This window comes from Aspergillus neoniger (assembly GCF_003184625.1).
Source record: "Aspergillus neoniger CBS 115656 unplaced genomic scaffold BO87scaffold_12, whole genome shotgun sequence".
NCBI lineage: Eukaryota > Fungi > Ascomycota > Eurotiomycetes > Eurotiales > Aspergillaceae > Aspergillus > Aspergillus neoniger.
Genome location: NW_020291140.1, coordinates 410,531 through 437,668, shown reverse-complemented (window position 1 = coordinate 437,668; position 27,138 = coordinate 410,531). Strand labels below are relative to the sequence as shown.

Sequence of the window (27,138 nt, the reverse complement as noted above, 5' to 3'; positions counted from 1 at the left end):
CTGCTTGCTGGGAGGGAGTGTAGCACAAAGTTATGCAACTACCAGCATCTGAAGAAGCATAGATTACCATAGCATATTCCAGAATTATACGCCACCCATCTCCCAATCAATCATACCTGACTAACCATCATTATGAAGAACTGACTAACCCCTCCCCCAATTTATCCGTCCACGGAAAAAAGAAAGACAGTCCAGCTGCACTGACCCCACTGAGTCAGCCCTGAATAATGGCGCTAAAACTGCTGACGGCAATCTTTGTAAGAACGCGACCCATGGGCAACATCCAGCATTACTTCTGGTTACGGAGATTGTAGTAATAGTAGTCGAAGTAATTTCTCTCCCCACAATTGACTTTCCTTTTCCCCCCACCAGCCAAAAAGAATAATTCTGATTATGATTACTTACTTTATACTAAGCTAAGCCAAACTAACCTAACTAACCTAGCTTAACTAAATCGAATCATCAGCTTACCCAAATCATTATAAGAAGTTGACTAAAGCCCCAAATTCTATCCCATCGTAGCCAGCACCTTCTATATCATTCGCACTGCCCTCACTGCCCTCAGACAAAAAGTTATAAAAGGCCGCTCACAGGACCACATGAAACTCCTCGTTTCGTTTTTCATCGCTATCATTGCTATTGTCTTGACTTGCAATACATCTACTTTCTTCTACCAGTTCACTAGATACTTTACTACTACTACATCTACCACCACCACATCAACCAACACCACCACAAATCCATCCAACATGTCCGTCCCCCGCGCCATCCGCCAAGCCTTCCTCGCCATCGAACAAGCCGAAGGCGCCGGCGCGCGCGTCCGCCGCTCCATCGGCACACGCAACCTGCGCAACTTCAGCCCCTTCCTCATGCTGGACCACTTCACAATCGGCAAAGGCGCCGGATTCCCCGACCACCCACACCGCGGGCAGGAGACCATCACGTACCTCCTCTCGGGCGGCGTGGACCACGAAGACTTCGCCGGAAACCGGGGCACGATCGGGCCCGGAGACCTACAATTCATGACCGCCGGCCGGGGAATCATGCACGCAGAGATGCCGCACGAGAATCCCGATGGGAGTCCCAACGTGGGCATGCAGCTGTGGGTGGACCTCCCCAAGGAATTGAAGATGTGCGAGCCGCGGTACCGCGATCTGCGGGCGTCCGAGATCCCCATTGCGAAGGCGGATGATGGGCGCGTCACGGTGAAGGTCATCTCGGGTCAGTCGCATGGAGTGGATTCCGTAAGGGATCTGGCGTATACGCCTGTTTGGTTGTTGGATGTGACGGTCAAGCCGGGCGGTCGGGTCAAGCAGATGTTGCCGGTTGGGTGGAATGCGTTTGCGTATACCTTGGCTGGGAAGACGATTTTCGGGTCTGGCGGGGAGACGAAGACCATTAAGGAGTTTCATAATGTGGTGTTTGAGCAGCAGGGTGATTTTGTCGAGGCGTCGGTGCCGGAGAATGCGGATGAGGAAGGAAGGTTCATTTTGGTGGCGGGTCAGCCGTTGGATCAGAAGGTCGTGCAGTATGGCCCGTTTGTGCTGAATAGTGAGCAGGAGGTGTATCAGGCTATGGTGGACTTTCAGACTGCGTCGAATGGGTTTGAGAAGTCCAGGAATTGGGAGAGTGAGATTGGGAAGCGCATGGCCTATTAGATTGTTATATTTGTTTGTTTGGAACTGCTAGATGAGATTTGTATTCTGTATTGGCGTTTGTTTGAGTTTTTTTGAATGTTTGTATAGATCACTGAATACTATTATGAGCGATGAGATCAGTGGAGCTTCCTGAAGTAGTATTATGGTAGTGTGAAGCCGTATTATCGATACTGAAGATAGTAAGGAGTTTAGATGAGATGCATAACATTCGCTATATCAACAGGGAGAACTCAGAAATCGAGCAAAATCATCCAGTCACGCCAAAAGGCGGTTCTGGATGGACGTAAGAATCTGACCCCAAGACACCTATTATATCTTACAGAACGCCTACTCCGTCTGAAACCGGAGTTCACCAACCCTACATCTCTCTCCTGCCAACTGCAGGCTTACTCAACCGCCTTCATCTATTTGGCAAAGTGCAGGTCGTAGCCCAGCCACTTGCGGGCAAGGATACCCGGCACATCCAGACCCGGCGTGCCGTAGGTCAACGGGGCGTAGAAGACGAAACCGTAGATCGTACCAGCCAGGATGACCAGGGTCGCGGCCCAGCCCGCAACAAGGGACTTGGTGCCCATGCGTTCCTTGGCAGTAACGAAGCGTCCAACCGAAGCTGACGCCTTGGCCTTGCCCGACGGGTCGTCCTCGGACCGCACACGCTGGATAACCGAGAGCGGCTCCAGGTTGAAAATGAACTCGATCAAGGCACCAGCCACAAGAGCGGAAGCAAGATGAGCGGGGAGGTAGTGGTGCAAGAAACGCTGACGGCCCATCAGCCAGAAGGGGAAGTAGTGGGCGGCCCAGCACAGGAACAAGAATCCCATGCTGTTGTACAGGCGGGAACGGGAGCCTTGGCCCCAAACTATCACTCGTTAGTAGCTGCTTGCTGAAATCACAAGGGTTTTCACTTACTCTCTTCCACGGCATCGACACCACGACGAAGAGACAGTTGGTCAGCACCGATGACACCGGCGAACACCGCCAACAGACTGCTGGCGATCCACCAACCGACCGGGTTACCAAGGAAGTAGATCTGCTCCCGGGTGTCGTTCTTGGTCCAGAAGCTGACACCGCGGAGCAGGAAAGGCCACTGGAAGGGTTCACTCGCGTACGGGTGGCTACTAGTCAGGGCATTGTTGTGGAAGAACATGGCGCGCTGCAGTTCAAGGTACTTGCGGAAGAAGGGCAGGTGCTTGACCTGGCGCTCTTCCTTGACCAGACGGGGACTGTCCTCTTCCAAGGACTCAATCGACTCAACGAACCACAAGTTGCTGGTCTGGAGGATATTCTTGTTGCCGTTGATCTCGGCTTGCTTGAAGGCCCAGTCGGGCAGCGGCGTGGTGTGAGTCCACATGGCCACACGGGTGGGCATATGGATCAGCTTGAAGTGGCTAGACAGAGTGCGGAATTCCTGACCAGGCTTGCCATTCTCGATTTTAATCTCGAACAGCGTGTCGTTGTGCCGGTCACCGTTGGCAATCTCATGGGAGACAGTGGTGAACTCCTGGTTAGTCGGGTAGTAGGGAGATGCAACATCGTGGGTGAGCAGGATCGTGTCAGTGCCCATATGGCGGAGCTGAACAACATCACCGTTGCGCACCTTGTGTCCGCTGATATCCGTTACATCCAGAGGCACCGTGGGGATGATCTGCCACTGGTTGTTGGTGTCGTTGTAAGGGTATCCGGTAACCTGCTGGCCCTGACTGGAGATACGTCCATCATCGTACCGAAGGGGATACCTCTCGAGGTGGCTGTGAAGATAGACCTTGGTATCCTTGTGCTTCATGGTAATCGTGTCGTAGTATTCGATACCGACAGACTGCGCGCTCAGCGCATTGTCGCTGAGGGTTTCCTGGAACTCGGGGGTCATGAAATCATCGCCGGGGCCGGAGCGGGTGAGGATGGCAAAGTGGACTTGGAACCAGAACAGATAGAAGAAGAAGGGCACAATGATCAGGGCAAAAGCGCGAGCAACGAAGTGCTGACCCCACTGGAACATGGTGAGAGCACCGCCACGACGGCGGATATCCAAGAGGTTCCACAGATCAACCATGACGGCGGAACCGATGGTGACGAAAGTGAAGACACCGACGTACTTGGTGGAGATGACGCAGCTAAGCGACACACCGGTCAGGAGCAGCCACTTCCACCATTTCCGTCCGAATGGCTCATGACGCAGCTTGTAGAAGCGGACATAGCAGAGGATGCTCAGGGCCATGGTCAGGACCAACGAGGCATCCAGAAGAATCAAACGGTCCTCTCCGATATGGGCATTGTCGAACAGGACAAGGCCAGCGGACAAAACACAAGCAGGCAGTGAATATCCGGATTCCCACATGATCAGGAACACAACGGGAACAGTCAGGGCACCGAGCGCGGCCGGCATAGCCCGAAGAGCCACGTAGGGGACCTGGTGTTCAATGTAGGAATCACCAATGTTATCGAAGAGGAAGTGGCCATCATAGCCGACCAGCCAGCCCATGAAGGCGAAAAGGAGCTTGCCGAACGGAGGGTGGACATCGAAGAAGTAAGTGCGCTGGAGGTAGTACGAGGCAAACTAGAGCAGATCCCCGTTAGCAACCCGCCATCACGGAGCTTCATAGCGACCAATTGATTGCAAGCCTACCTTTCCAAAGTGCACCTCATCAAAAACGACCTCGTTGGGGTAAGAAATCTTGTAGAAACGGGTGACGAATGCAAGCACGGTCAGAATGGAAATGGCCAGCCAGTAATCCCATTCCGAACGAGGAGCAGTCGCTTTGGACAAAGGAGAAGAGAATTTATCCGCAGGCACGGGAGTACTCTCCTTCTTGCCGCCCCTCTTGCGAAGAGAGGGCGAAGGAGATGAAGACATGATTAGATAGTGTGGTCAAGAAAAAGGAACGAACGAAAGACACCTAATGGACTTCTAGAAGCCGCATACGGGGGAACAGGTCAGCAAGCTGGACGGAGCGGGCAAGAAAGCATTCGCATGCTTGTGCCTTTGTAGGAGGGCTACTTACAAAAAAAGCAAGAAGAAGCCAGTCAGGAAAAGAACATGATAGACCGGAGGGATGAATATACTTAATGGTCACAGCCGCAGCAGCAAGAGGGGGGGCGGTTTCTTGTTGCCGATGGGGGCGGATTGCGTGTCTTTCCGGCCTCCCAAACGCTTGCGGAACGGAACAAGGCGTTGGTCCGAACTTGAAACAAGCCCCCGTCCAGGGCCAATTTATGGGAAACGTCGCGCGATGAAACACGTGTACTTCAGCGGTCTGCGTAGTTCTGCCCCCAGGGTTTGATCGTCATTATCCGTCGGAAATTCAATATTTGGATTTCAGCTATTATATAATGTTATCATGATGGTGCTGATGAACCCGATCAACGTATTCCTCAAAACTACCCGGGGATATCCAATGCCAAATCAATGCACCTCAACGCTGAACATGACCGCATGCAGTATATACAATTTGAGAGAATGAAGAAAGAAAAACAACCCCAAATTCACCTATTTCAATCGTCGTCCGACACATTTAGTAATTCGAGTTCCGTCTTGACAAGTGACTGGAAGTCACTGCGCGAGATGCCCGTAGCTTTAGCCAGTCGGAACAGACCCTTGATGCTCGAGCCAATGTGCTGTTTGACACCCACTTCGTATGCAGACTGGTTCTCCGCCTCTTGTTCGAGTCGGGCCACGGCTTCAGAGCTCGCAGAAGAGATGGAGGAGGGTCGAGGGTGGTTTAAACCAGCATGATCCCCATTGGTAGCAACACCATTCGAAGTATTGGTCGGCTTGACAGCTTCGTCTCCATTGAATTGTCGCTGAAGCAGTTTGGCCAGCATATCGCCATTGAGGGAGGAGGGTCCGACCTCGGGTTGGTCTTCCTCGGGATCATGGTTATCCATCGCAGGCTGTACATCACCGTAGCGGGAAAAGTAATCCGCTTCCGACTGCTGCAGGGATGAAACGGCGTTAGGAGCGGGTGTCTTATTCGCAGGAGTTCTTCCGGGAGTTGCATCATATTGGGCCCAGTAGTCATCGTCATCATCTTCCTCCTCTTCTTGGTTCTTTGCCTGTTCAGCGGCCTCACCTGCTTTTAGGGCGTCCTCTAGCAGGCGGTCTTTCTGGAGAGCATTGGCCTCCCCGATGGACACAGACCAGTCTTCACCGTCGTCAACGTTGCCTTCTTGCGGCAACAGTTCTGCTACCCGCCACGCGGGGCCCCCGCCCTCCTGATCGTCGGGGCACCAGAGGTAGATAACTTTCAAGCTGAATTCAGGAAGTATCACACGCGACCGTAGGGTCTCCTCGTCCACACGCATGTACCTGACGGGGAGCTCGTCGGGGAGCTCAATCTCACCCGACACCGGATGTGGCTCGAAGGTTGCGCCATCCACCAATGTTTGGAGGCGCTCAGCCTGTCCAGCATCCCAGCACAGCAGTCGGAGCCATGATTCGGTGGGCGAGGCAGATACTGAGCTTAGGATCTTAACCCGTTGGCGCAGAATGGGAGACAGGAGGGGCAGCAGAGCCGGAGGGGGTTGAGGCGATACGAAAGCCGTAGGAAGACAGGCGAGTAGAGGTGGCAGCAGGGTGCGGGGCTCAGGAGGGGGGATGAGAGCGACCATGTTGGAGGGGAAGAGAGGAGACTGGATTGCGCAAGTCGCCTGGAGGAACTGCTGAGGTGGCAGCTGCAAGTGATTTAAAGAGGGAAGCTCTGTCGACAGCTGAGTTGGGGGAGAAAAGCTGCGGCGGTGAAAAGGGAAGAAGATTGGATCAGTCACAGCCAGCAGGTTACGGGTGCACAGGATCGAGCAGTCACAAAGCGCAAGTCGAGAGGGAGAGGACTGATTGAAGATCAGGAGGATGGAGCCATCTTTCTATATGGCAGAACCAGGGGGGATGGAGAAGACAGACGATCAGTCAGTCAGAATCAGCAGCGTGGCCATCGCAGGTGTTCAGGTCCCCTTCCTTTTCAACCCATGGATCTCCTCACGGAGCTGTTTGGCTCCCTTCGCCCGAAGAATCGGCGTGGGTCGCAGGCCTGACGAGAGAAGACGCGGGGGGGCCAGATGGAGCCATGGAGTTCCCCGTGAGCCATTGAGAGAGGAGCAAATAATCAACTGGAATGGAGAGGCGATCCTTGGAGGAATTTATAGATAGTGGATAGTGCTTAGATAGATAGCAGAGATAAACTGGGTGTAGTCTTAAAGAACTGCTGAGTGTTTAACTCTCTAAAGAATTCCAATCAAAGCAGGGATCATGCGGATCCCCAACCTCAGGCAGGAACTTTACCTTTTTTATACATTTTCAAAGAAGCAATTTATTCTGCTGCTTCCAGAAATTCGATCACGTCAATGTCCTAACCAAATATATTGCTTGTCTACTTGTTTCTATCTGGACCATGCAGAAGTTGTCTCACCGTGGAAATAGTTTCCTGCCCGTCGCTGGTTGCATTCTTGATGCACACTTCAGCTCGGGATCTGCTTATCCAAATATCGATTTCTAATCAGCTCACCATAACTACTAAGTACTTAGTAGTCTAGACTACAGTAAGAGGACAACTGCTACTCCACTCATAGTCAGTGGGACATATTCAAGATATACATTCCCCACTGGAGCTTGTTCTGCATTATGATTGCTTCTCCTACAGTGTCATTTGTCAGTCGCTGAACAAAAAGCAAAAAGTCTACCAAGTCATGCTTCGATTGGCTTCTTTCAGCATCCACGCAAACAATCTCATCAGCTTCATCAGCTAGATATTAAACCGCCACCGATCAGCATGGCTGTCCGCCCTCGCCATCACTAGTCGCAATCGCGATTGATTAATGCCCCGCGACTTCCAATGCAGCGTCGGGCGCTACGAGGGCCCAGCTCTCCTTCGGAGATCTCCCGGCTTATCCTAGCCAATGGATGCCCTAGATGGGGACAAATTTTGCAGGGCCGTCCAGGTTGAAGAACGACTAGCGAACGGAGTTATGCATGGGTCGCAAGCTGGTCCAAATCCCGCTGAAAACTAAAAGTGGAAGAGTCATGATAGATAAGCTGGCTGCTGCCAACTCTTTCCCCTCAGAAATGTAGCCCAACGTCTTCCTCGGAATATGCCACTACGCTTGCAACTGTCGCATCTGTTCTTCGATCGCTCGCGTGTGCATCATGGATCCCAAATATTCCGACACGGTTGTCGTTGAGAGCCACCATGGTAAGGTCGAAAGCACGCGGGAAGCCCAAGGTTACGCGGATCTCGACCCGGAAGAATTGAAGGCTCTCGAGACTCGAATCCGATGGAAGACCGATTTGCGCCTCTGCACCATTGCTGGTATCTTGTGCAGTCTCAATCTGCTTGATTCCGGCATCTTGTCATCAGCCTCGGTTACCAGCATGCCCGACGACCTTGATCTTGTTGGCACGCGATACTCCGTCTCGGTCTTCATCTTCACCATCGCCAGTATCGTCTTCCAGCTGCCATCGACCATCGCAGTCCGCTGGGTCGGGCCACGCATCTGGTTCGCATGCATTGCCTTCGCCTTCGGACTGATCACAATGTGCACGGCCTTTATCCACACCTGGAAGGAGATGATCGCCCTCCGCGTGCTCCTGGGTATGTCCATGTCGGGAATTTACCCGGGTCTGACCTATCTCATCAGCGCCTGGTACCCGCGGCGGGAGCAGCAGCTGCGATTCGCCCTGATGCAGTCGGGTGAAGTCATCGGTCTCGCGACAGGTTACATCGTGAACTACGGCCTAGAATTGTTGGATGGAAGAGCAGGCATGCAAGGCTGGCGCTGGATGTACCTCGTGCAGGGCCTCATTAGCTGTGTCATTGGAATAGCCACCTACTGGTGGATCGTCGACTTTCCAGAGAATGCGCATCGCAGCTTTTGCTTCATGTCCGAGCTGGAGGCCCGTGTCGCTGCTCAGCGCATCAAGGCAGACCGCGATGATATCGTCCCGGACCCGTTCTCATGGCGCAAGGTTCTCGCACCCTTCGCCGACCCGAAACTGTACGGCTTTGCCTGCATGTACTTCCTGTTGAACCTGGTATCAACTGCGTTGAACTATTTCCTCCCCATGATTCTCGAGGATGGCATGGGGTTCTCGAGCAACGCTTCAATTCTCCTGTCCACGCCGGTAATACCATCACCTGCATATCTCCTATTTATGAGCCAGATACTAATAGCTTCCTATTACTAGCCATATTACTGGGCTGTCATCCCCGTCATCTTCACCTCCTTCGTCGGAGACAGACTCCGCATCCGCGGCCCCCTCATCGCCTTCAACGCCCTCTGCCTCATCGCCGGGTTCCTCATGTTCGGCCTCCCGTCATCCACGCAAGTCACCGTCCGATACATAGGAACGTTCCTCGCGACAGGAGCATACGTCTCCAACTGGGCAGCTCTGAACGCCTTTATGGCCAATAACGTGGTTGGCCAATGGAACCGCGCGACCACAGCGGCGGCAGTGTCAGCCTGTAATGGCCTGGGCGGTGTTGCGGGTAGCTACATTGTACGACAGCAGGAAGCACCGCGATATGAGACGGCAGTCTGGGTGTCTATCGGGTGAGCACCCCATATGCCAAACCAATTTCCAAACACTTACTTATTGATAAACAGATCCCATATCCTAATGATAGCTCTAGTGTGCGTTTTCACCTTGTTTTTCTGGCACCTCAATCGGCAGCAGAAGCACAAGGGAAGGCTTATCCAGAATATGGTATGTCTTGCTTATGAGGCTATTGATAGAAATTTTTCTACTAAAAAGAGTGTTGCAGGTCGGATTCCGCTATACTTACTAATTACTGTTTCTGGTTATATACGGCAAGGCCATATTAGAACTAAAGGAGATATACATAGTTATACGATGATGACTCAAGATCAGTGATGAAGATGAACGTGCAGGATTGATAGAATTTACCAGTAGTACTAGCCCCATCATGAATCTTGAGAATCCTCGTCATGGAGTAGTAGTATACTGGATTAAGTGTGATTGCACTATAGAATAATAAGGATTTAAGGAGGGCACTACGTAAGGGGTGGTGTGTAGTATATATGTCATCTCAAACTGGAGCCGGGCATGTAACAGGATTTCGTTTACAAGTAAGACGCTTACTTAAAGACAGTTTATGTGAGAGAGATGTTGCTTCCATTGAAATTTCACCTTACTCTGATCTGTCATCAATCACCAATTCATTCTCCAGTATTATTAATATCGAGGTTAGTTGACTTCATATATACTATAAGCACACCTGAGTCATGCAAATCATACTACTTTAAACTAGAAGAAGACGGCAGATGGGCTGCCCAAAACGTTATTTATAAATAAGTATAGACAAGTGTTCTGGAGCTTATTATTTTATTTTATTTTTTATAAATATATAGTTTTTCTCTCTAAAGACATTCAAGGTGTTTACTTTGGATGCCGGAGCCTTTATCATCATCAAGTAACTGCGTCTGGCTTTAAATTTTTTTTTTATCAGGCTCTATCTAATTCATTCTTCCTGTCAGATGGCAGCTGCTTGTCAGCCTGCATCATGGCAGCTTTCATTGGCTTATACTGAGTGTGCGGGGTCGTGACCGAATAGTAGTAGTAGGGGTCTACTAAGCAGCCAATCGAAGTAAGTTCCCGCAGGATGTAGGCCCTATACTGCAGTGCACCGCAGCCATTAATGACACCATGTATCGCGAATCATAATAGAAAAGGAAATAATCTTTAGTCATCCTTATTTTCCACTATCAAATCATCACAAGTTGTCAATTTTTTGTCCACGACAAGGAGATGCAGAAATAGATAGAAGATACTATAATATTTTGGCCATGACAGATGTCACTCATCCAATATGACCTGTAAGGTTATAAAAGATGTATATAGTGCCCTAAGACCAATACCAGCTTCCCAGCTAGTATTGAATACTCTGCTACCCGTGTAAGTTAATGAAGTGGTAGTAGTAATAATAAAGAGAGTAATTCTTTTCTTCTCTTTTCTTCTCTGATAAGTATTCTGCTAAGCTCAAGGTATGTAAACCCGCGGTAGTGATGTTCCGGCTGTAAGAACCTAACAATCCATGAGTTCAAGTAAGGAAATACTACTCTACGAATTGGGGCTGTTTGGGTGACATCCATGATGGTCAGTAGGAGTGGTAAATGGAGGGTTGTGCGCTTGGCCCCCACTACTTACTACCTACGGGGGTGCAAGGCCGGTATGCCGGGCCATTCAGGTAGAGGAAGTAGGCGCTGGATGCATGCGAGGCTGCTTTATGTGATTAGGCTGCATAGAAGCGGAAGACATCCCCCAAGGCTGTCGATTCAGACATAAACAGCCCCCCCTCCCCATATCCCCCGCTCGGCCAACAATCTTTCCATCTCCGTGTGCAGACCATTTACTCCAGACTCCTGTTACAAGTAGCTGAAGCATCAGTTTACCCAACACGGTTTGTATTCCTTGCCCCCACAAAAATTGAAACGAACAACAGTATGCTAACTCACCATCAGAAACATTAAAGCCTCTTGGCTGCTCCATAATCCGCCCCAAGATCCACCATGGCTGAGCAAATCATTCTCGACGTTCCCCATCCGATGGCATACGCGAAGGAAGAATTGGGCCTCACAAAAGAGTTAATCAGAGATTCTACAGTGGGTCTATACACCTTCGGGCTGCACGGAGGGGATGACAGCCAGGTCTGTGGCATATCTGGGAACTTCGAGATCGAAAGAAACCGCAAGAAGATCTGGTGGGCCCTACGTGTCGACTACGACAACGTTAAAGGCTATCACATCAATGCTAAGAGAATAGTGTATCAGAGGGACAAGGAGATTGAGAGGATTGTGTTGTGTGTAAAACCTCCCTGGAGGTCAGAGAGTGAGGAAAAGGCATTGTTCCTGGCGCAAACGCAGCATTTGACCACATGAACGGGTTACGATAAACGGGCAGAATATATTGCTCTAGGATGGATATCGGAAATGGATTGCCGGGAGTACTTTGCTCGGCAAGTTCAGAGTCTGTGGAGTAATGAGCACTGAGACTTGTATACGCATGGTCTCATTCTGTTTCAGGTATTTACCCGGTGCCAGCCAGTAACTGTGAAAGATTAATTATATTTATATTATTTTTTTCAAGACTGAAGAACTAGAGGCAATTAAAAATATCCAGAAGTTATTAATATAGTTAAGATATATGATAATCTTTCAAAAAGATCTCATTAATACAGCTACTAGAATAAGTGGAGGGTTTCTATAGTGTTTACTTCTATATAACTATAAATCAGTTCAGATTTCATCATTAAACTCATAACACCCAAAACAATGATACACCTATACATCTATGACTCTACGGCCCCTCCCTCTCCACAACTCTATACCCATGCACCGCCTCCTCCAATGAGATATTCTCTGAATAATACTCAGATTCACGCGCCACAATCGTCTGACTTCCCAGCGACGGGACATGCGATCCGCGCGACTGACTGTTATCTCCGAGTCGGGAGAATCCCTCCGGAGTCTTGCCATTGGCCTGATTAGTCGGGTAGCGGCGCTGGTAGTAGCGCTGCGGAGTCTGCGAGGATCCCTTGCTGCGTAGCTGTTGAGGGAGTATCCGCATGATCAATGGCCAAATGGGCGGGAGACAGGCGGCGATGATGATGATACCGCCTTCTAGGATGGTCCAGATGCCGAGGTTGGTGGATGTCCCTGTATTGTAATTGATAGGTGGTTAGTAGGGTTATTTGTGGATTAGGAAGTGTGGGTGGAGGGAAGGGACGTACAGGTTGGGTCGGTCGTGGCGTTTTCTTGGAAGAAGATTGTCATTCGTAGAATACTGGCTACGGTTCCTCTGGTGGGGAGGGTTGTGAGGTTAGTGAGTCATTCCGGTGATGTTGGGGTGGTGAAGTATAGAGTATATACTTACAAACTGCCGAGAAGGAATACTCCTGTTAAAGCTAACTTCTGTCCTTTCCGTGTATGTAGTTTCCAGACATATGGCAATGGCATGATCAGAATGAGGACGTCTGTTAAGATGTTTGGCGGTGACCCGTAGCGGTAGAAACGCCAGTTGATTGAAGCACGATCCTCCTTCGATGGTTTTGTCCCAGACGTATGCTATCGGCCAGCACTGGAAGATGGCTGCAAATAGGATGCCGAGGCCGTGTCCGAGCACGATGGTGCCGACTATGTAGGCCATTATTTTGAAGGATCGAGTGGTGAAGATCCGGAGGTAGAAGACCAGAATGGATATCTTGGCTGGGGTGACTGTGAATGGGAAGTCGAGAATTCCGTTGGCGTACAGGCCCTGAATCATGTTAGGCGTGCATCTTGGGGTAAACAACCCAACAGGAGGGTTATACCTTCTCCAAAATCACCAGCTTTTCAGGCGTCTCTTCGACATATTCCATGTGATGTCCGACTCCTGCGAGTTTGACCACTATACGAAATGAAACCCAACGGTTAGCGCTTGGCCTCACTATTATCGAAAATTCCACTTACAGATAATGTACAAAGCCGACTGGCCTAAACTGGCGATCTGCAAATAATGTAAGCACGAAGAAGTGGTGATGAGAAAGACAGGCAAGTACCAATGCCAGAAGAATAAGATAATCGTCGAGAGCAAAGGCCAGCTGTTGCAGGCGTCGTCGTGTATAAAAGCGTGCTATAACCACCACGATCTGAACAACGGCAATCGCAACGGACACGCCTATCAACGCGTCGCCGTTGTACGGGACATCGGAATCGGATCGTGCATTCATCGCCACCTGAAACTTGACTTTTCATCTGCCATTAGAGGTCCCAGACTGCTACTGCGACAGTTTCACGCATCTGCAGCCTGCAACTATTGTCGAAGCAAGAGGACCTTGAAAGGGTGAGGGAATTTCATCGTTTAATTGCGCACAGGGCCAAGACCACAGCTGTTAGCTTCAGCCGTGTTCCTTGGAATGAGAGCATTCGGCTTCACTGGGACCGTCTTTGAAACTCTTGGACGATGGATCCAGTCAATTACATAATGCAATGTTGAGTGTGCCGTGCTGGTGCGACGGGCAAGAGAGTATCCAAGTCAATGGTTCTCGCATCATTCGCGAAACTCAATCTCCGTCGATCCCCACATGGCTTTCGGATGGCTTGCACAGACTCTGGAACCGACCTTCGATCCGATACTATGCCCACATATTATGCCGCTGAGTGTCCAGTTCCTGGCAGATTTGTGTCCACTAAGGCACGCTAGCATCGTGCTCCGGCTCGATCTCCCATCTCATTCGTTATCGGGTATCCTCCATCACGCGAGTGAGGGGCCCCACGCTTGCGATTCCTCAGCTTTTGTTCCGATTATCCTTTCATCATACTAAAGCCCTCTATCCGCGACATTTGAGGTTGGCTCCTGTATGTTCACCCGTCCTTGCAGGATATTGCATCTAGCACCAAGGAAGCGCGAAACAGCACGAGAAGCCGGACTAGAGAATGTCTTTTGATCATCAGATATCAGAGCTAACAAGCGCCATCCAATCCAGCAGAGATGGAATCGACGATAGCACCCGGTTCAAGGCTATCAAAGCCGCACAGGGGTTGCTGGCAGCCTTGGGCTCTCCAGCCGAGACAGTCATTCAGGATGTCGTTCTGGTGAGTCTTCAAAATTATGCTGTCCATTTCCGTTGCAATGCCCATTAACGTGCGTGAAAAGAATTCGGTCCTTCTGATGGCACTTCGTATGGGTGTCCAACTCGATGTTTTCAAGACCATCAGAGACAACCAAAGCCATGCAACAACCACACAGCAGATCGCCAGCAAATCCGGCGCAAGTGTAGTTCTCGTGGGTAGATCTCCCTTATCTTATCAATCTCCATATTAGCCCTCATCGAATGTGAACTCGTGGGTCGGCGATGGATACACGCTTCTTTCTCTCTGCGGTCCCACTCTGGAAGGGTCGATCGTAATAGTTCGCAGCTGCAGCAACATGGCATGCGCCAAACACATGTGCCGACAAAGGCCTGAATAAAGCATACTGACATGGCACCACCTAGACCAAATCATGAGGCTGCTCGCAGCTTCTGGCTACGTTCTGGAAGAAGATGTCCAATCATACAAACCATCCCCTCTCACAATGGTAATGGCCGAGCCTACCTTCGAAGCCACAACTCGAGCATGGTAAGCCCCTCAGTCACACCACCATGCCAGCACACCCTCATCTGTTACCACTCTAGCTTCGATATCGGCAACTTCTGTACCACGAGAGCTCCAGAGTACTTCCGCAATAACAACAACCAATTTCCCAAATCCGCCAAAGATACCCCCTTCCAGCTCGCAATGAACACAGAGCTCAGTTACTTCGAATGGCTTGGTCACAACCCCTCCCTGGCAAAGGACTTCCAACAATGGATGACCCTGAAGCAGCAAACAACCCCGAACTGGGCCGACTGGTTCGACATCAAAGGCTCCGTCACCGACGGGTTCAACGACTCAGCGAACAACGTCCTCCTCGTCGACGTCGGAGGAGGCGAGGGCCATTACCTGCATGCCTTGAACGAGAAAATCCCCTCTTTTCCTGGACGCCTCGTCCTCCAAGACCTGCCACACGTGGTATCAAACATTAAGACTCCCCCGAAAGGAACCGACATGATGCCTCACGATTTCTTCACTCCGCAGCCAGTCAAAGGTACGATGTCTCCATGATCCACACACAAATCAAGACCGCGATTAAACACACTGACGCTAATTATCTCGCGCAGGTGCTCGAGCATATTATCTGCATTGGATCCTTCATGATTGGGCCGATGAGCAAGCCCGTCAAATCCTCACCAATATCGTCGAAGCTATGGAACCGGGGTATTCCCGTCTCATTATTAATGAGTATATCATCCCGGATAGACACTGTGACTTTCCCACTGCGTGCATGAGTATCATGATGATGGTCCAGGTTGGCGCGTTCGAGCGGTCTGAGAAGCAATGGCGTGAGCTGCTTAACTCTGTGGGATTGGAGAAGATTATTTTCCATCAGCCGCCTGGTGGTGGGGAGGGTGTTATTGAGGCTGTCAAGAGCCATAAATGAGTGGGTTGCTGTATATAGATGATGACGGGAATGATAGAACTTGATAGTTGCCATCTGAGGTGGTCATGCGACTCGTAACTACACGCTTAGGTCTTATTTAGTCCACAGCATTGCCTGTACTACTATACGTTTACGGCATCTGGTTCCATTTAATGGAGGTAGTATGTACAGATCTTGGCTGGCTCTAAATATTCGAACCCATTTCGTTTCTCTAGCTTGGAACAAATATAGATACATCAACGAGGTGCCTCGGGGTATATGATAAACTAAACAGCGGCGCCGCTCAAAATGTGTTACAGATCGGGAAGAAGACTAAAGCACCTCGGATGGATCAATCGATGGATTGTTGGCTGGCGAGGACAGACTTGAGCGAAGGAGACAATAAACCGACATTGTTGCTTCGTTCGCTGGGAAGTCACAAGACGGTCATTCGTTCCTTTGTATTTCGCAAAAATAGCTGAATGCGCATCAGTTGTTCCGGTCCTGCTGTTCCAACTTTCCAACGAGTTTCTTCATGCCCGCCCATTCATCGGCAGGCACGTCTTCCGGAGTACCGCTGAGACCCTTTCCGACTTCAAAGACAGTAACCACTCCGTCGAGCCCACCCGTTGCAATGCGCCTGCCCTCGCGCTCTTCCCAGGCTACCTTGTTGAGACTTCTCGTCAGTATGCCTCCACGGCCCTTAGACGGTGTCGTCTTCACGACGGGGACTTCGGTGTCCGTATAGAGATCCCAGACTTCGAGGTTTCCAGCACCATCGACGAGAGAGAAGACACCGGGGCGATGAGGGGACCATCGTGCGTCATACACGACATCCTCCCGATTAATGTCAAGGATAGGCTCCACGACTTGAGTTGTGGCTATGGCAGAGGTTGCAGGGGCAGTCGTGGCCGGCGGACGGATGCGCCAGAGCCTCACGCTCCAATCCAGACTAGAGCTAAGCATGAGATCGCCCAGATCAACTGGACCGCGAGCGGGATGGAATGCAGTGGACATGATCGGGGCTTTATGACCGCGATACACGAGGCGATGGTCGGTACCAGCTTTGGCACCGGCTCTGTCGTAACGATGGCATGGGTAAATCCCTCCTTCCTCAGTACCAACGATGAAGAACGTGGGGTCGGACTGCGGGAATGACATCGTCGTGGGTGCAAGATCTTCTGTTTTCGAGGGCGGGGGAGTCGATAGTTCGAGGTATTCCTGGGGCTGAGAAAGCATGTCGACCGTCCAACCACAGACTACGCCATCTGTTGATGCGGTCAAAATGTTATGGGCATTCTGTGTTCCAATGATGGAAATACTGTAGACCGGGTGAGTATGCCCAGAGCCAGTCAACGGCGTCTTCTGAACGGGAGCGCCACCGCCTGCGCGCGACGACCGAGTATCCCACAGCAGTACCTGCCCCGAGTACGAACCGCCAACAATGAGATTAGGGTGGAATGGAGAGAATTTGGCGGCCAAGATGTCGGAGGTAGAATGAAAGACATACTCCGGTCGGGAGTGAAGGTGTTGGTTCCAGATCTGGACGAGACCATCGGGTTCATGAGGGGCAGAAGGGTTCTTGGTGTATGCAGCCAGAACAAGTTCGGGGAACTGTGGAGATGTCAGATCTCAATGCGAAGCTCATAATGATGATGAAAGCGACCAACCTTCGGCGAAAAGCTAAGATCACTGATCATACGCTTCTTGCTCCATCGCTCGTCCCAGAACTGGCAGACCTCCCTAATTCCGCGCCGTTTCCGTCCATGTTCATCATCGTCTTCTAGTTCACCATCCACGCCTCCCAGCTCGTAGTCTGCTAGCACATCGTATTCCTCGTCCAGTGCCCGTTCAATGACTTTAGCTGATCGTTCAACGAAATCCAGAAAGCCCTCAGAGGACGTGACAGCCTTTAATTCGTCATCATCTAATGTACGGAGCGGGTAACGCATGTTTAAGGCCTCGGCGCTGGCCTCATTGTCAGCATGCTGTTGAGTGGCCTGCAGCTCCTCTTCGATCTCTTTTCGGAGCTTCCTCCGGATTTCTTCGTCGCGTTCGCTATCTCTCTTGCTGCCATTGTTCTCTTCATCGTCTGACTCTGTGGCGCCTGACGGTTTCAAGTCGTCCGTCTGGACTCCTTTACTATATGTGACAACTTCGGGTTTGGGCTCAGGGGCGGGCTGTGGTTCAGGAGCCGCGACAAACGGCTCCGTGCCGACTGTTTGAACAGCAATTGACTGTGAAAGTGGTCGCGTAGTCGGACTGAATGCTTCCGTGTTGTCGCCACTGAGTTGGCTAGCGCTCAGGACTGAATTAGGCCTGCTTCCCTTCCGTGACAGGCCATCGGCCCCGTGGCTGATGGAAGCCGACCCCGGGCGGTCAACCAAACGTGAGATAAGATCATCGAGCTCAGCTCGACTATCTGCGCGGCTGGGGGCAGGGGAGACAACCTAAAAAGGCAAGTAGAAATGAGCGCTGGCCCTTCTCAAGCGACATGGGCGACCATAAATGAGGGGAAAGGGCCTCTATACCTCAGAAGCATCGCCGGTGTTAGCTCGGGTTTGCGAGAATTCCTTCTGCCGCAGCTCTCTCTGCCGCTTCAGTTCGGCGAGTTTGGCTCTCTTGGCAAGGATCTCGGCCTTGCGCTGTTGCATAGCCGAGGACATGATGGGGAGGAGGGGGGATAACGGAAGGTGAAACCCTCCAGACCACGAACTGGCTGGTCTTTTAGAATTGGGGACGAAGTAAATAAAGTACGGGGAGGGTTCGTTCGCGTTCCCTTGAACTTCCCCGTGTCTGTCCCGCGCCCAGGGAAACCCGGGTTGGTGATGACATAAGCGCCAAAGGGCCCGACGGTCCGGAAAAACTCGCGACAGGAACTTCGTCTTTACCAGCTCTCAAAGTATCCTGTCCGATTGCCAGCCATTGACAGTCGATCCCTTCATAACGGTCGCTCGGAATCCGGCCTTGCTATCTCTCGTCTCACTGATCTGTTCCATTCGCCGCTCCGGAGGCCAGGGTTCTCATAAGATGGCTACCACACAGGGTGTCAACGTGAGTGTCATCAGTATCCGCCCTGGACCCATTGTCATGATACAGGACCCTCGAGGTTAACCCGCTCCCTTCGCCCATCCAGGTTCTGCGCTATTCGGCCCTCGTTGCCGGTCTCGTCTACGGTTTCTACCACCAGTCTTCGATCACCGCCACTGCTAAGCACGCCGAGGCCGAACGCGAATATGCCCGCCAGGAGCGCCTGATCGAGCAGGCCAAGGCTGAGTGGAGGAAGAAGACGGCGCCCAAGGACACGCAAAACAGCGGAGGTACGTCTTGGTGCTAGCTTTTCCATACTCTGAATCCCCTTTACCAGTGCCGAATTGCAGTCCCCATTGGAACCCCCAGCGGCATGTACCGGACCCCCCAATGCTAACTAGGGAACTTGCACAGTCATTACGGATCCCGAGGACAGCCGGTTTGACCTTGAGGCTTTCCTGAAGATGAAGGCTGGCGAGAACTAGAATGGAATCGAAGTATACGGCACGCAGATGAAGTTGCAGTTATCTCTCTAAGAGTCGTACCTCTTTGAAGGTATAGGCGAGAGATCTCGGGTCGGCCCCGATTATGTATTATTGTTTGGTCTAATTTCCCAGAGTCGTGTCATTGCGAGCGAAAGGAATGATTTTTCTTTTTCCCCTATAGACATCATCCCCGCATCTTGTACATACCCTGGGCTGTTGTGCGTCTGTATCACTACAGTTGGACCAGAAGAGCAAGAGATTCTGTATGCTTCGGTTTCATTGCTGATCTTCTTCTCGTACTGAGTGCGCTTGCGCAATATTATGCCCATTGTTATGGGGCTGTTCTATGATATGCTCTGTGACGCCGTCAAGTCGTTACGTGCGGACTCTGGATGTTGCGCTCTAGATATGTAGTCATCCGATCTCTCCGTCATGTCCCGCCTATTACTGTAGGATAAATCGAGTTGCAAGGTAGCCCCTGTTTTTGCAGACTCCCAGATACTCTTAATTCCGGCGATTTCCGATCAAGGCCATGACCTGACTCAGTTCATTATACAACCGAACATCTTTCTGAGGGGCTTCGTCGACGATCGGTTTCGGGTGCAACAACCCTTTTTCCTGATCCCATGTCCATCCATACGCTATGAACTTCTGCATGATGGCCGGGTCACCCTGTTGTGCGGCGGCAGCATCCAGACCGAGATAGGTTGCAGCGGCTGCTGGCCTTATCGCCTCATAGGCTCTGCTGACTTCCTTTAACGTCTTTTCCTGGAAATGAGCTAGGTAAGGTTAGTATATGAAGGATGTAGCAAAGGCAAGGCATATTTGAGAGGATGGTTTGCCTTACATTCATAACTCTGGACTATGGGTCGGAGTGCTTCTGGCCACGGCAGTTCTCGCAGAATCTTATACACTTGTTCATATTTCCGTTGCCAGACCGCTCGGAGAAGTGTCAAGCAGTTCTGTAGTGACGAGTCATTTTGTAGTAATTCTTGTGGCACGCGTTGTGTCGATAAACGAGCTTCGGGACTGGGTAACTGCGGATTAGCGATTTGCCAACTGTGGGGGAGTAGCTCGGGATATCTCACATTTTGTCTACAAGAAGGTTGGAGAAGAAGAATGTAGAATAATAAAGACTGAGTAGCTCCGTGTGGTTGCCCTTTTTCATAGAGAGCAGACAAGCTTCGCTTTCATAGTTTGATAGTGTTTCGTAGAGCTCCGTCGGCGTTTTAGCAGAGGCAACGACGGCGGTCAGTTGCTCTTGTGTGAGTGGGGGAAGATCCATGGCGAGATGACCGTTGAGCGATCGCGAGAGTTCGAGTATTAATTCTCAAATGAATATTCTTGAAACAGGGCGTAACGATTCGGATGTTCGACTGATGGTCGACTAGACTTGCGCTGATACTAAGCACTGACGGTGCGGGGACGTTTCGGAGGAAATCCCCCAAACCCGCAACGGGAAAAGGGAACTAGTAACAAAGTATTGTGGTTTGACTTGGGTGACTTACGTACCTGGCGCCAAGCCCCAGAAGAGACCACCTTGCGAAGCTCTCGACACTCTTCAATTCATTCCCCCGTTCACATCACCACCCAACCCTTCCCTCTCATCAGCTCCCGGGACAGGTCGAGGGCTGTTTGCTCATCTTCTTTCCCATTGGATTTTGATTCTTTTCTCCCCTGGCCATTATGGCCGAATCACCCCTCGATGTCCTCTTGAAGGGTAACTCCGGCAGAACAACACGCGGCCTTCTGCGGATTATCATTCTAGCTACCATTGCCGCCGCTGCTGTGTCCAGTCGTCTGTTCAGTGTTATCCGTATGTCTCTTGACTCATATAATTGTTCAATTGAGTTATCGTCACTAACATTGACCCTCTAGGATTCGAGAGTATTATTCACGAATGTATGTTTTGATACCAATCCTCCATCTATACCTTGACGCTACCGCGGATCCGGCATTCGACACCGTGTGCAGGCAGCTCCATTCAGAGGCAACCGATGCTAATGTAGCTCCCTTCTACAGTCGACCCCTGGTTCAACTTCCGCGCAACAAAATACCTGGTCTCCCATGGCTTTGAGAGCTTCTGGGACTGGTTCGACGACCGTACGTTCTTTCTGCCAAGCATGCTTTACCTGCATATACTGATTGACGACGCTGCTCAGGAACATGGCACCCCCTGGGACGTGTCACTGGTGGCACGCTATACCCCGGTCTGATGGTGACCAGCGGTGTTATCTACCACGTCTTGCGTTTCCTCACCATCCCTGTCGATATCCGTAACATCTGTGTCTTGCTTGCCCCGGCCTTCTCCGGTCTGACTGCGCTGGCAATGTACTTCCTGACTCGCGAGATGGCGACATCCCCCTCCGCTGGTCTTCTTGCGGCTGCTTTCATGGGTATCGTCCCTGGATACATCTCTCGTTCCGTCGCAGGCAGTTACGATAACGAGGCCATCGCCATTTTCCTGCTGGTGTTCACCTTCTTCCTGTGGATCAAGGCTGTCAAGAACGGCTCCATCATGTGGGGTTCTCTGGCGGCTTTGTTCTACGGCTACATGGTGTCTGCCTGGGGTGGTTATGTCTTCATCACTAACTTGATCCCTCTGCACGTTTTCGTTCTTCTGTGCATGGGCAGATACAGCTCCCGCATCTATATCAGTTACACCACTTGGTATGCTCTGGGAACTCTGGCCAGTATGCAGATTCCCTTCGTCGGATTCTTGCCAATTCGCAACAGTGATCACATGTCCGCACTCGGTGTGTACTCTTATTGTCTGTAGAGAAGAGGATCTGTACTGACCTTGCCAGGTGTCTTCGGCCTCATCCAGCTCGTGGCCTTTGCTGACTTCGTCCGTGGTTTCATCCCGGGCAAGCACTTCCAGAGACTTCTGACTACCATGATCATCGTTGTCTTCGGTATCGCTTTTGTCGGACTCGTCGTCCTCACCGTGTCCGGAGTGATTGCCCCTTGGAGCGGTCGTTTCTACTCTCTGTGGGATACCGGCTATGCCAAGATCCACATCCCTATCATTGCGTCCGTCTCCGAGCACCAGCCCACCGCTTGGCCCGCCTTCTTCTTTGATCTGAACTTCTTGATCTGGCTCTTCCCTGCTGGTGTCTACATGTGCTTCCGCGATCTCAAGGATGAGCATGTCTTTGTCATCATCTACTCGGTGCTTGCCAGTTACTTCGCCGGTGTCATGGTTCGTCTGATGTTGACCCTGACCCCTATTGTTTGTGTTGCGGCTGCTCTGGCCCTCTCCACCATTCTCGACACGTATGTGTTCGCGAAGAACGGCCCCAACCCTCGCGCCAAGGCGAACGAGGACAACTCGGACGGTCTTCGTTCCACCAGGAAGCCCGATGTCGGTGTCACGTCCTACCTGTCCAAGGCTGTCATGACCTCCTCCGTTGTCATCTATCTGCTTCTCTTCGTTGCGCACTGCACCTGGGTCACCTCCAACGCCTACTCCTCCCCGTCTGTGGTTCTCGCGAGCCGCTTGCCTGATGGAAGCCAGCACATTATCGATGACTACCGTGAGGCGTACTACTGGCTCCGCCAGAACACTGAGCACAACGCCAAGATCATGTCCTGGTGGGATTACGGCTACCAGATTGGTGGTATGGCGGACCGTCCTACCCTGGTTGACAACAACACGTGGAACAACACCCACATTGCCACTGTTGGTAAGGCGATGAGCTCCCGCGAGGAGGTCAGTTACCCCATCCTCCGTCAGCACGATGTTGATTACGTGCTGGTGGTGTTTGGTGGATTGTTGGGCTACTCCGGTGACGACATCAACAAGTTCCTGTGGATGGTCCGTATCGCCGAGGGTATCTGGCCCGACGAGGTCAAGGAGCGTGACTTCTTCACTGCCCGCGGTGAGTACCGGGTGGATGACGGAGCCACCCCCACCATGCGTAACAGCTTGATGTAAGATTTCCCCTATTTACCATGGCAGTGATATGATACTAACAACGACTGCAGGTACAAAATGTCCTACTACAACTTCAACTCCTTGTTCGGTCCCGGCCAGGCCGTTGACCGCGTGCGTGGATCTCGTCTTCCCGCGGAAGGCCCTCAGCTGAACACGCTCGAGGAGGCATTCACCAGTGAGAACTGGATCATCCGTATCTACAAGGTCAAGGATCTCGACAACCTCGGCCGTGACCACAACAACGCGGTGGCTTTTGACAAGGGCCACAAGCGCAAGCGCGCCACCAAGCGCAAGGGCCCTCGTGTCCTGCGGACCGAGTAAAGGGCCTGGTGTCGTTGATAGATACCAGGTTGGGTGTAAAATCGATCCCTTCTTCATTTCTTAGCATGTCATTTTCAATTCCATGTTCTTGTACGTGTCACATCACCACCATATAGGCGGAATTATAGAAGTTGTGCATTTGGTTAGAAGCGTAGACTATACTTCTTTCTACCCTTAAGCAACCAAGCTGAACCTTGTCAGAATGATAATGACATATTGAACACGGATATCCTTCGAATAATATACAGATAAATAATAATTAGACGCGAGCAGAGATTTCCACTTGATCAGCAACATCATCTACACACATCCATCTCCTCCCTTCCCTAGTATCACATCCTCCCCATCAACCACCATACACCCCCCCCCCCCCAAAACCCAGCACAAACCCAACACACAAAAAGTTAAACATACAGTATATTCATAGTTATTCAAACCTAACTCCAATCCCAATACACCATCAACAATCAATCAATCAAACATTCAAATCAATCCATGCACACACACACAGCTCGATCAGCATACGCTGAAACCAAAAATATAATAAAACAACGACAACAGTATTCCGCAAATGCAATATTCAAATCAATTATTGCTTCTTAGCCGGCTCATCGGGAACCTTCACGTCCGAGAACTCATCCTGTCCGACGGCGCGGATGGTGTAGGCGTCTATACAGCAGATGTGACATTAGCTTTCATTATTCTTTCAATGGGCGGTCCGGGGACTGTAATGAGATAGAATTGCGCATGCGCACAGCGATAGTGTCAAGGACAACGCTGGGTAGCTGGGCAGCTGGGTAGGAGGTATGGAACGTACAAACACTAATGGTAAAAGACACCAAGGCCAGACCGGTCAAGGCATTCTTGAACAGATACGGACGACGGGCACGGAGAAGGGCCGCTCCGGCGCGGTAGTCTTTGCCGTAGTAGGTTGAGTTGAAGCTGTAAGTTTTATTGACGGTATGAGTCAGTGTGTCTCTCTATCTTGCGATGGATGGGATGGGCTGATCGGGGTAGTAGGTAGTAGTGGGGTGTTCTGTCTGGGATGGGTTGTAAGAAGCAATGGATGTGGATATTGAGACGTACATTCCGGCAGGCATTGTGGAAAGGCTTGAGTCTGTGGTGACTGGTTGAGGCTTGGAGATGAGTGAGGGTTCTGGAGAGGGCGCGCCGTTTTTTCTTTTCGGAGGTGGACGGGGAACTTTTGGAGAGGATCGACTGACGCCTTCATTGGGGGGATTCGGCCCGGGCTTGGCGGGCTGGTGGTGGCTGCTGGCCGAGGCGGAGCCGCGGGGATTTAACTACTTGTTTATCTCTATACTCCGTATACTGGTTTTTATTGCTTGATGCTCTCATATGTCGTTGTCTTGATGGGTTTCTTATGTTTTAGATGCAGTAGATCGGGTCATTGACGTTGCATTAGCATCAGCTCGGACTCTCTTGAAATTGTAGTAGTATCAGTTGCTAATTATATATTTCTTTTAAAGGCTACTACTACTCTTAGTGCTTGATCACATTCAATAATCATGACAGTAGTAATACTAGTAACTAACTGGGAGATTTTCACCTGTATGGTGCTTTCATTTACCTCCCATCACCTTGCATGTAAGATCTACTACTAGTATATTCCCTACTACCTCCTATTACTTCTTCTTATACCTTAAACCAATGGCTATATACCCTGCTAGAAAGCCCCAGGCTATAAGGAAGAGAATAAAATGATAGCATTTATCAGCAGTATCTATACCTGTTCCACTGTCGTGGTTACGACTATCTGCTGCTGGCTTTCGTTATCGCAACTCTCAAGATCGAGCCTACCCTGGCCCTTGAATTTAAGGGCCCAGTGACTCCGTTCGCTGAGCTGGTATCCGCTATGACCAGGGCCGTTTCTCCAATCTCGGCTCGGATCGGTGCTCTTTTTGCTGCTGTTCAGCCCCGGAATGTTTCTAAGAAGCACGCGCAACGATGGTAAAGAGCCGGTAATTAGGCCGAGCGCATATTCGACGTTCATCAATATGAGTGGAACAGCACCGACGTCTAGGATGTGCGGTTAGTGGAGTGAATTTGTATCAACGGAGAGAAGAGAGGTCATACATGTATAGTCAGTTGAGTTGACTTGGAAATCCAATAGCGGGATGCGTGCCAGCCCGGCACTGCATGCCACGAATCCTTCATCAATCAGCCTAGGATGTTCAGTAAAGGAAAGTGATGACTCCGCAAACATACCAAGACAAAACAGTCCAATAATGAATAAACGACGCTGAATAGGCATTTGAAGCTTCCAGATAGTCGGCATCGGAAGAGTGATAATGCTCACATCGAATAATAACATCAGGATTGCCTGATACAGCTGGAGGTCCTCTAACACAGCATTGGAAAAGCACTTTGAGTTAGGAATAGTCGAATCCCACGCTGCCTGCACTGGCCAGCACTGGAAGATCAAGGGTAATTCCCCGGAAATTGTCACGATGACCATGAGCACCATGATTCCCAGACCAATCCGCCGGATCCATTTGGTTGGGAAAACCCGCATGATAAAAACAGTAAGGCTACATTTGACAGCCAAGGCCACCCAGATATATAGGCAGAACAAGATATATACGTACTGAAACAGTAAGTCAGCGTCTATAGAGGGACAGAAAAGGCACTAACCTTCTCCGTCATAATCATATCTGCAGTAGGAACAGTATCCTGATGGTAGCCAATCCCGTACGTTGTAAGAATGATGGAGAGGGCCGCGAACACAAGGACCATGGACTGCTCAGTGCGGTTATGAGTGGGTTCATCTTCATCCTCTGTGAAAATAGTACATACCAGGGCAAGAAGAACAAGACAGTCATCCAGACCGAGAGCGTGCATGATAAATCCTCGAAGATAGAGCTAGGGAGACGCAGGTCAATCAGCCCGTGTATGCTGCCATTGCGGAAATGTAAACATACTCTAAGACAGCAAACAATCAGGGTGAGAAGACTGAATGCGCCAATCACTCCCCTCACTGTGTACACCATTGGAGGCACCGGATCAGGAAGATGCATCGCAGAGCCATCTGTACCGGTCATTTTCTTGTCAGCCGCTATGGTGACTTCCTTGGCCTTTGTTTTATTTCCTCATTCGGAGCTGACTTGAACGAGTATAGCAACAGTTAAGAGGCATCCGCAAACAAAAAAACCGACAATAGCCCCCTGACTGGCGTTTCTGTCAAGATAAATCCAGACATCGCGACATTCCGTTTACTGAAATGATTAAGTGCGTGTACTTGCAGGGATCCGTCCCCCATGCGGCCGACTGCAGGGTAGATATCCTGTTAAGAGACATAATAGAAATGATAATTAATCTATCGAACAGGGAAGCCAATCCTGAAAGTGACCAAGTGGGCCGGTGCTGTGCCACTTTGTTGTTTGAGGCGAACATGAACCAACATTCGATTCGAGGCTGCCGTAGTGGCCCACTTGGCGCATGAACCGGAGAGTGACCGTTGGTCGCGGAGGCTGCCACGGCCAAGATGGTGTCAATGCCTCGCCCATTGACATAAAGATTAAAGAGATATGTTACACAAGAAAAGGTCAGCCATCGATGATCATAATCAAGGCGTAATGCTGCGAGAATGGCTCTTGGACTTTGTCATGAACCCGCATCAGCCGGCTCAGCCCTGACTGGCTCGAGTCTGATGGCATCTTGCACCTTACTGGGAGGCGCAATTTATGTATGCGGCGGCGTCAGACTAAC

The 27,138-nt window shown here is 50.7% G+C and overlaps 13 protein-coding genes across 13 annotated transcripts; 6 read left to right on the top strand and 7 right to left on the bottom strand.

The window, feature by feature from the left end:
• The first annotated feature begins 346 nt into the window (after positions 1-346).
• On the top strand, positions 347-1,679 carry BO87DRAFT_375625 (pirin family protein). The gene has a single exon (XM_025623098.1). It carries the CDS (start codon positions 600-602, stop codon positions 1,656-1,658), a length of 1,059 nt encoding a protein of 352 aa, XP_025480924.1. The 5' UTR covers positions 347-599; the 3' UTR covers positions 1,659-1,679.
• Positions 1,680-1,812: 133 nt separating this feature from the next.
• On the bottom strand, positions 1,813-4,732 carry pmt4 (dolichyl-phosphate-mannose-protein mannosyltransferase). Its single transcript, XM_025623097.1, has 4 exons — positions 4,658-4,732; positions 4,282-4,563; positions 2,568-4,212; positions 1,813-2,517 (listed from the first exon to the last, which is right to left on the bottom strand). Exons 2-4 carry the CDS (start codon positions 4,507-4,509, stop codon positions 2,063-2,065), a joined length of 2,328 nt encoding a protein of 775 aa, XP_025480923.1. The 5' UTR covers positions 4,510-4,563; positions 4,658-4,732; the 3' UTR covers positions 1,813-2,062.
• Positions 4,733-4,758: 26 nt separating this feature from the next.
• BO87DRAFT_29417 (uncharacterized protein) lies at positions 4,759-6,382 on the bottom strand. The gene has a single exon (XM_025618961.1). The coding sequence runs from the start codon at positions 6,261-6,263 to the stop codon at positions 5,148-5,150; it is 1,116 nt and encodes a 371-aa protein (XP_025480922.1). The 5' UTR covers positions 6,264-6,382; the 3' UTR covers positions 4,759-5,147.
• Positions 6,383-7,402: 1,020 nt separating this feature from the next.
• BO87DRAFT_375621 (putative MFS transporter) lies at positions 7,403-9,562 on the top strand. Its single transcript, XM_025623096.1, has 3 exons — positions 7,403-8,766; positions 8,830-9,194; positions 9,249-9,562. The coding sequence occupies exons 1-3, from the start codon at positions 7,792-7,794 to the stop codon at positions 9,514-9,516; spliced, it is 1,608 nt and encodes a 535-aa protein (XP_025480921.1). The 5' UTR covers positions 7,403-7,791; the 3' UTR covers positions 9,517-9,562.
• A 1,386-nt stretch (positions 9,563-10,948) lies between these two features.
• On the top strand, positions 10,949-11,781 carry BO87DRAFT_458149 (uncharacterized protein). The gene is made up of 2 exons (XM_025628855.1): positions 10,949-11,062; positions 11,124-11,781. Exon 2 carries the CDS (start codon positions 11,172-11,174, stop codon positions 11,538-11,540), a length of 369 nt encoding a protein of 122 aa, XP_025480920.1. The 5' UTR covers positions 10,949-11,062; positions 11,124-11,171; the 3' UTR covers positions 11,541-11,781.
• A 177-nt stretch (positions 11,782-11,958) lies between these two features.
• BO87DRAFT_405953 (uncharacterized protein) lies at positions 11,959-13,648 on the bottom strand (the record flags this gene model as incomplete). Its single annotated transcript, XM_025625969.1, has 7 exons — positions 13,199-13,648; positions 13,110-13,146; positions 12,971-13,047; positions 12,658-12,915; positions 12,535-12,572; positions 12,392-12,459; positions 11,959-12,317 (listed from the first exon to the last, which is right to left on the bottom strand). Exons 1-7 carry the CDS (start codon positions 13,367-13,369, stop codon positions 11,959-11,961), a joined length of 1,008 nt encoding a protein of 335 aa, XP_025480919.1. The 5' UTR covers positions 13,370-13,648.
• Positions 13,649-13,792: 144 nt separating this feature from the next.
• On the top strand, positions 13,793-15,709 carry BO87DRAFT_332419 (sterigmatocystin 8-O-methyltransferase precursor). The gene is made up of 5 exons (XM_025620364.1): positions 13,793-14,234; positions 14,296-14,428; positions 14,636-14,759; positions 14,816-15,267; positions 15,341-15,709. The coding sequence occupies exons 1-5, from the start codon at positions 14,076-14,078 to the stop codon at positions 15,658-15,660; spliced, it is 1,188 nt and encodes a 395-aa protein (XP_025480918.1). The 5' UTR covers positions 13,793-14,075; the 3' UTR covers positions 15,661-15,709.
• Positions 15,710-15,829: 120 nt separating this feature from the next.
• On the bottom strand, positions 15,830-18,305 carry BO87DRAFT_458146 (putative dynein intermediate chain; the record flags this gene model as incomplete). The annotated part of the gene is made up of 3 exons (XM_025628854.1): positions 15,830-17,253; positions 17,310-18,089; positions 18,171-18,305. The coding sequence occupies 3 exons, from the start codon at positions 18,303-18,305 to the stop codon at positions 16,129-16,131; spliced, it is 2,040 nt and encodes a 679-aa protein (XP_025480917.1). The 3' UTR covers positions 15,830-16,128.
• Positions 18,306-18,560: 255 nt separating this feature from the next.
• Positions 18,561-19,525, top strand: BO87DRAFT_375617 (ATP synthase subunit e). The gene is made up of 3 exons (XM_025623095.1): positions 18,561-18,693; positions 18,776-18,959; positions 19,084-19,525. The coding sequence occupies exons 1-3, from the start codon at positions 18,670-18,672 to the stop codon at positions 19,152-19,154; spliced, it is 279 nt and encodes a 92-aa protein (XP_025480916.1). The 5' UTR covers positions 18,561-18,669; the 3' UTR covers positions 19,155-19,525.
• On the bottom strand, positions 19,362-20,598 carry BO87DRAFT_375616 (CSN8/PSMD8/EIF3K family protein). Its single transcript, XM_025623094.1, has 3 exons — positions 20,243-20,598; positions 20,002-20,183; positions 19,362-19,933 (listed from the first exon to the last, which is right to left on the bottom strand). The coding sequence occupies exons 1-3, from the start codon at positions 20,437-20,439 to the stop codon at positions 19,659-19,661; spliced, it is 654 nt and encodes a 217-aa protein (XP_025480915.1). The 5' UTR covers positions 20,440-20,598; the 3' UTR covers positions 19,362-19,658.
• A 124-nt stretch (positions 20,599-20,722) lies between these two features.
• BO87DRAFT_356707 (dolichyl-diphosphooligosaccharide--protein glycosyltransferase subunit STT3) lies at positions 20,723-23,634 on the top strand. Its single transcript, XM_025621381.1, has 6 exons — positions 20,723-20,970; positions 21,033-21,056; positions 21,177-21,257; positions 21,317-21,910; positions 21,962-23,087; positions 23,142-23,634. The coding sequence occupies exons 1-6, from the start codon at positions 20,841-20,843 to the stop codon at positions 23,410-23,412; spliced, it is 2,226 nt and encodes a 741-aa protein (XP_025480914.1). The 5' UTR covers positions 20,723-20,840; the 3' UTR covers positions 23,413-23,634.
• A 155-nt stretch (positions 23,635-23,789) lies between these two features.
• On the bottom strand, positions 23,790-24,599 carry BO87DRAFT_375614 (uncharacterized protein). The gene is made up of 3 exons (XM_025623093.1): positions 24,499-24,599; positions 24,230-24,354; positions 23,790-24,081 (listed from the first exon to the last, which is right to left on the bottom strand). The coding sequence occupies exons 1-3, from the start codon at positions 24,510-24,512 to the stop codon at positions 24,002-24,004; spliced, it is 219 nt and encodes a 72-aa protein (XP_025480913.1). The 5' UTR covers positions 24,513-24,599; the 3' UTR covers positions 23,790-24,001.
• A 192-nt stretch (positions 24,600-24,791) lies between these two features.
• Positions 24,792-26,663, bottom strand: BO87DRAFT_415098 (uncharacterized protein; the record flags this gene model as incomplete). Its single annotated transcript, XM_025626669.1, has 7 exons — positions 26,352-26,663; positions 26,227-26,292; positions 26,065-26,169; positions 25,639-26,017; positions 25,507-25,581; positions 25,160-25,449; positions 24,792-24,851 (listed from the first exon to the last, which is right to left on the bottom strand). Exons 1-7 carry the CDS (start codon positions 26,469-26,471, stop codon positions 24,792-24,794), a joined length of 1,095 nt encoding a protein of 364 aa, XP_025480912.1. The 5' UTR covers positions 26,472-26,663.
• Positions 26,664-27,138: the final 475 nt, after the last annotated feature.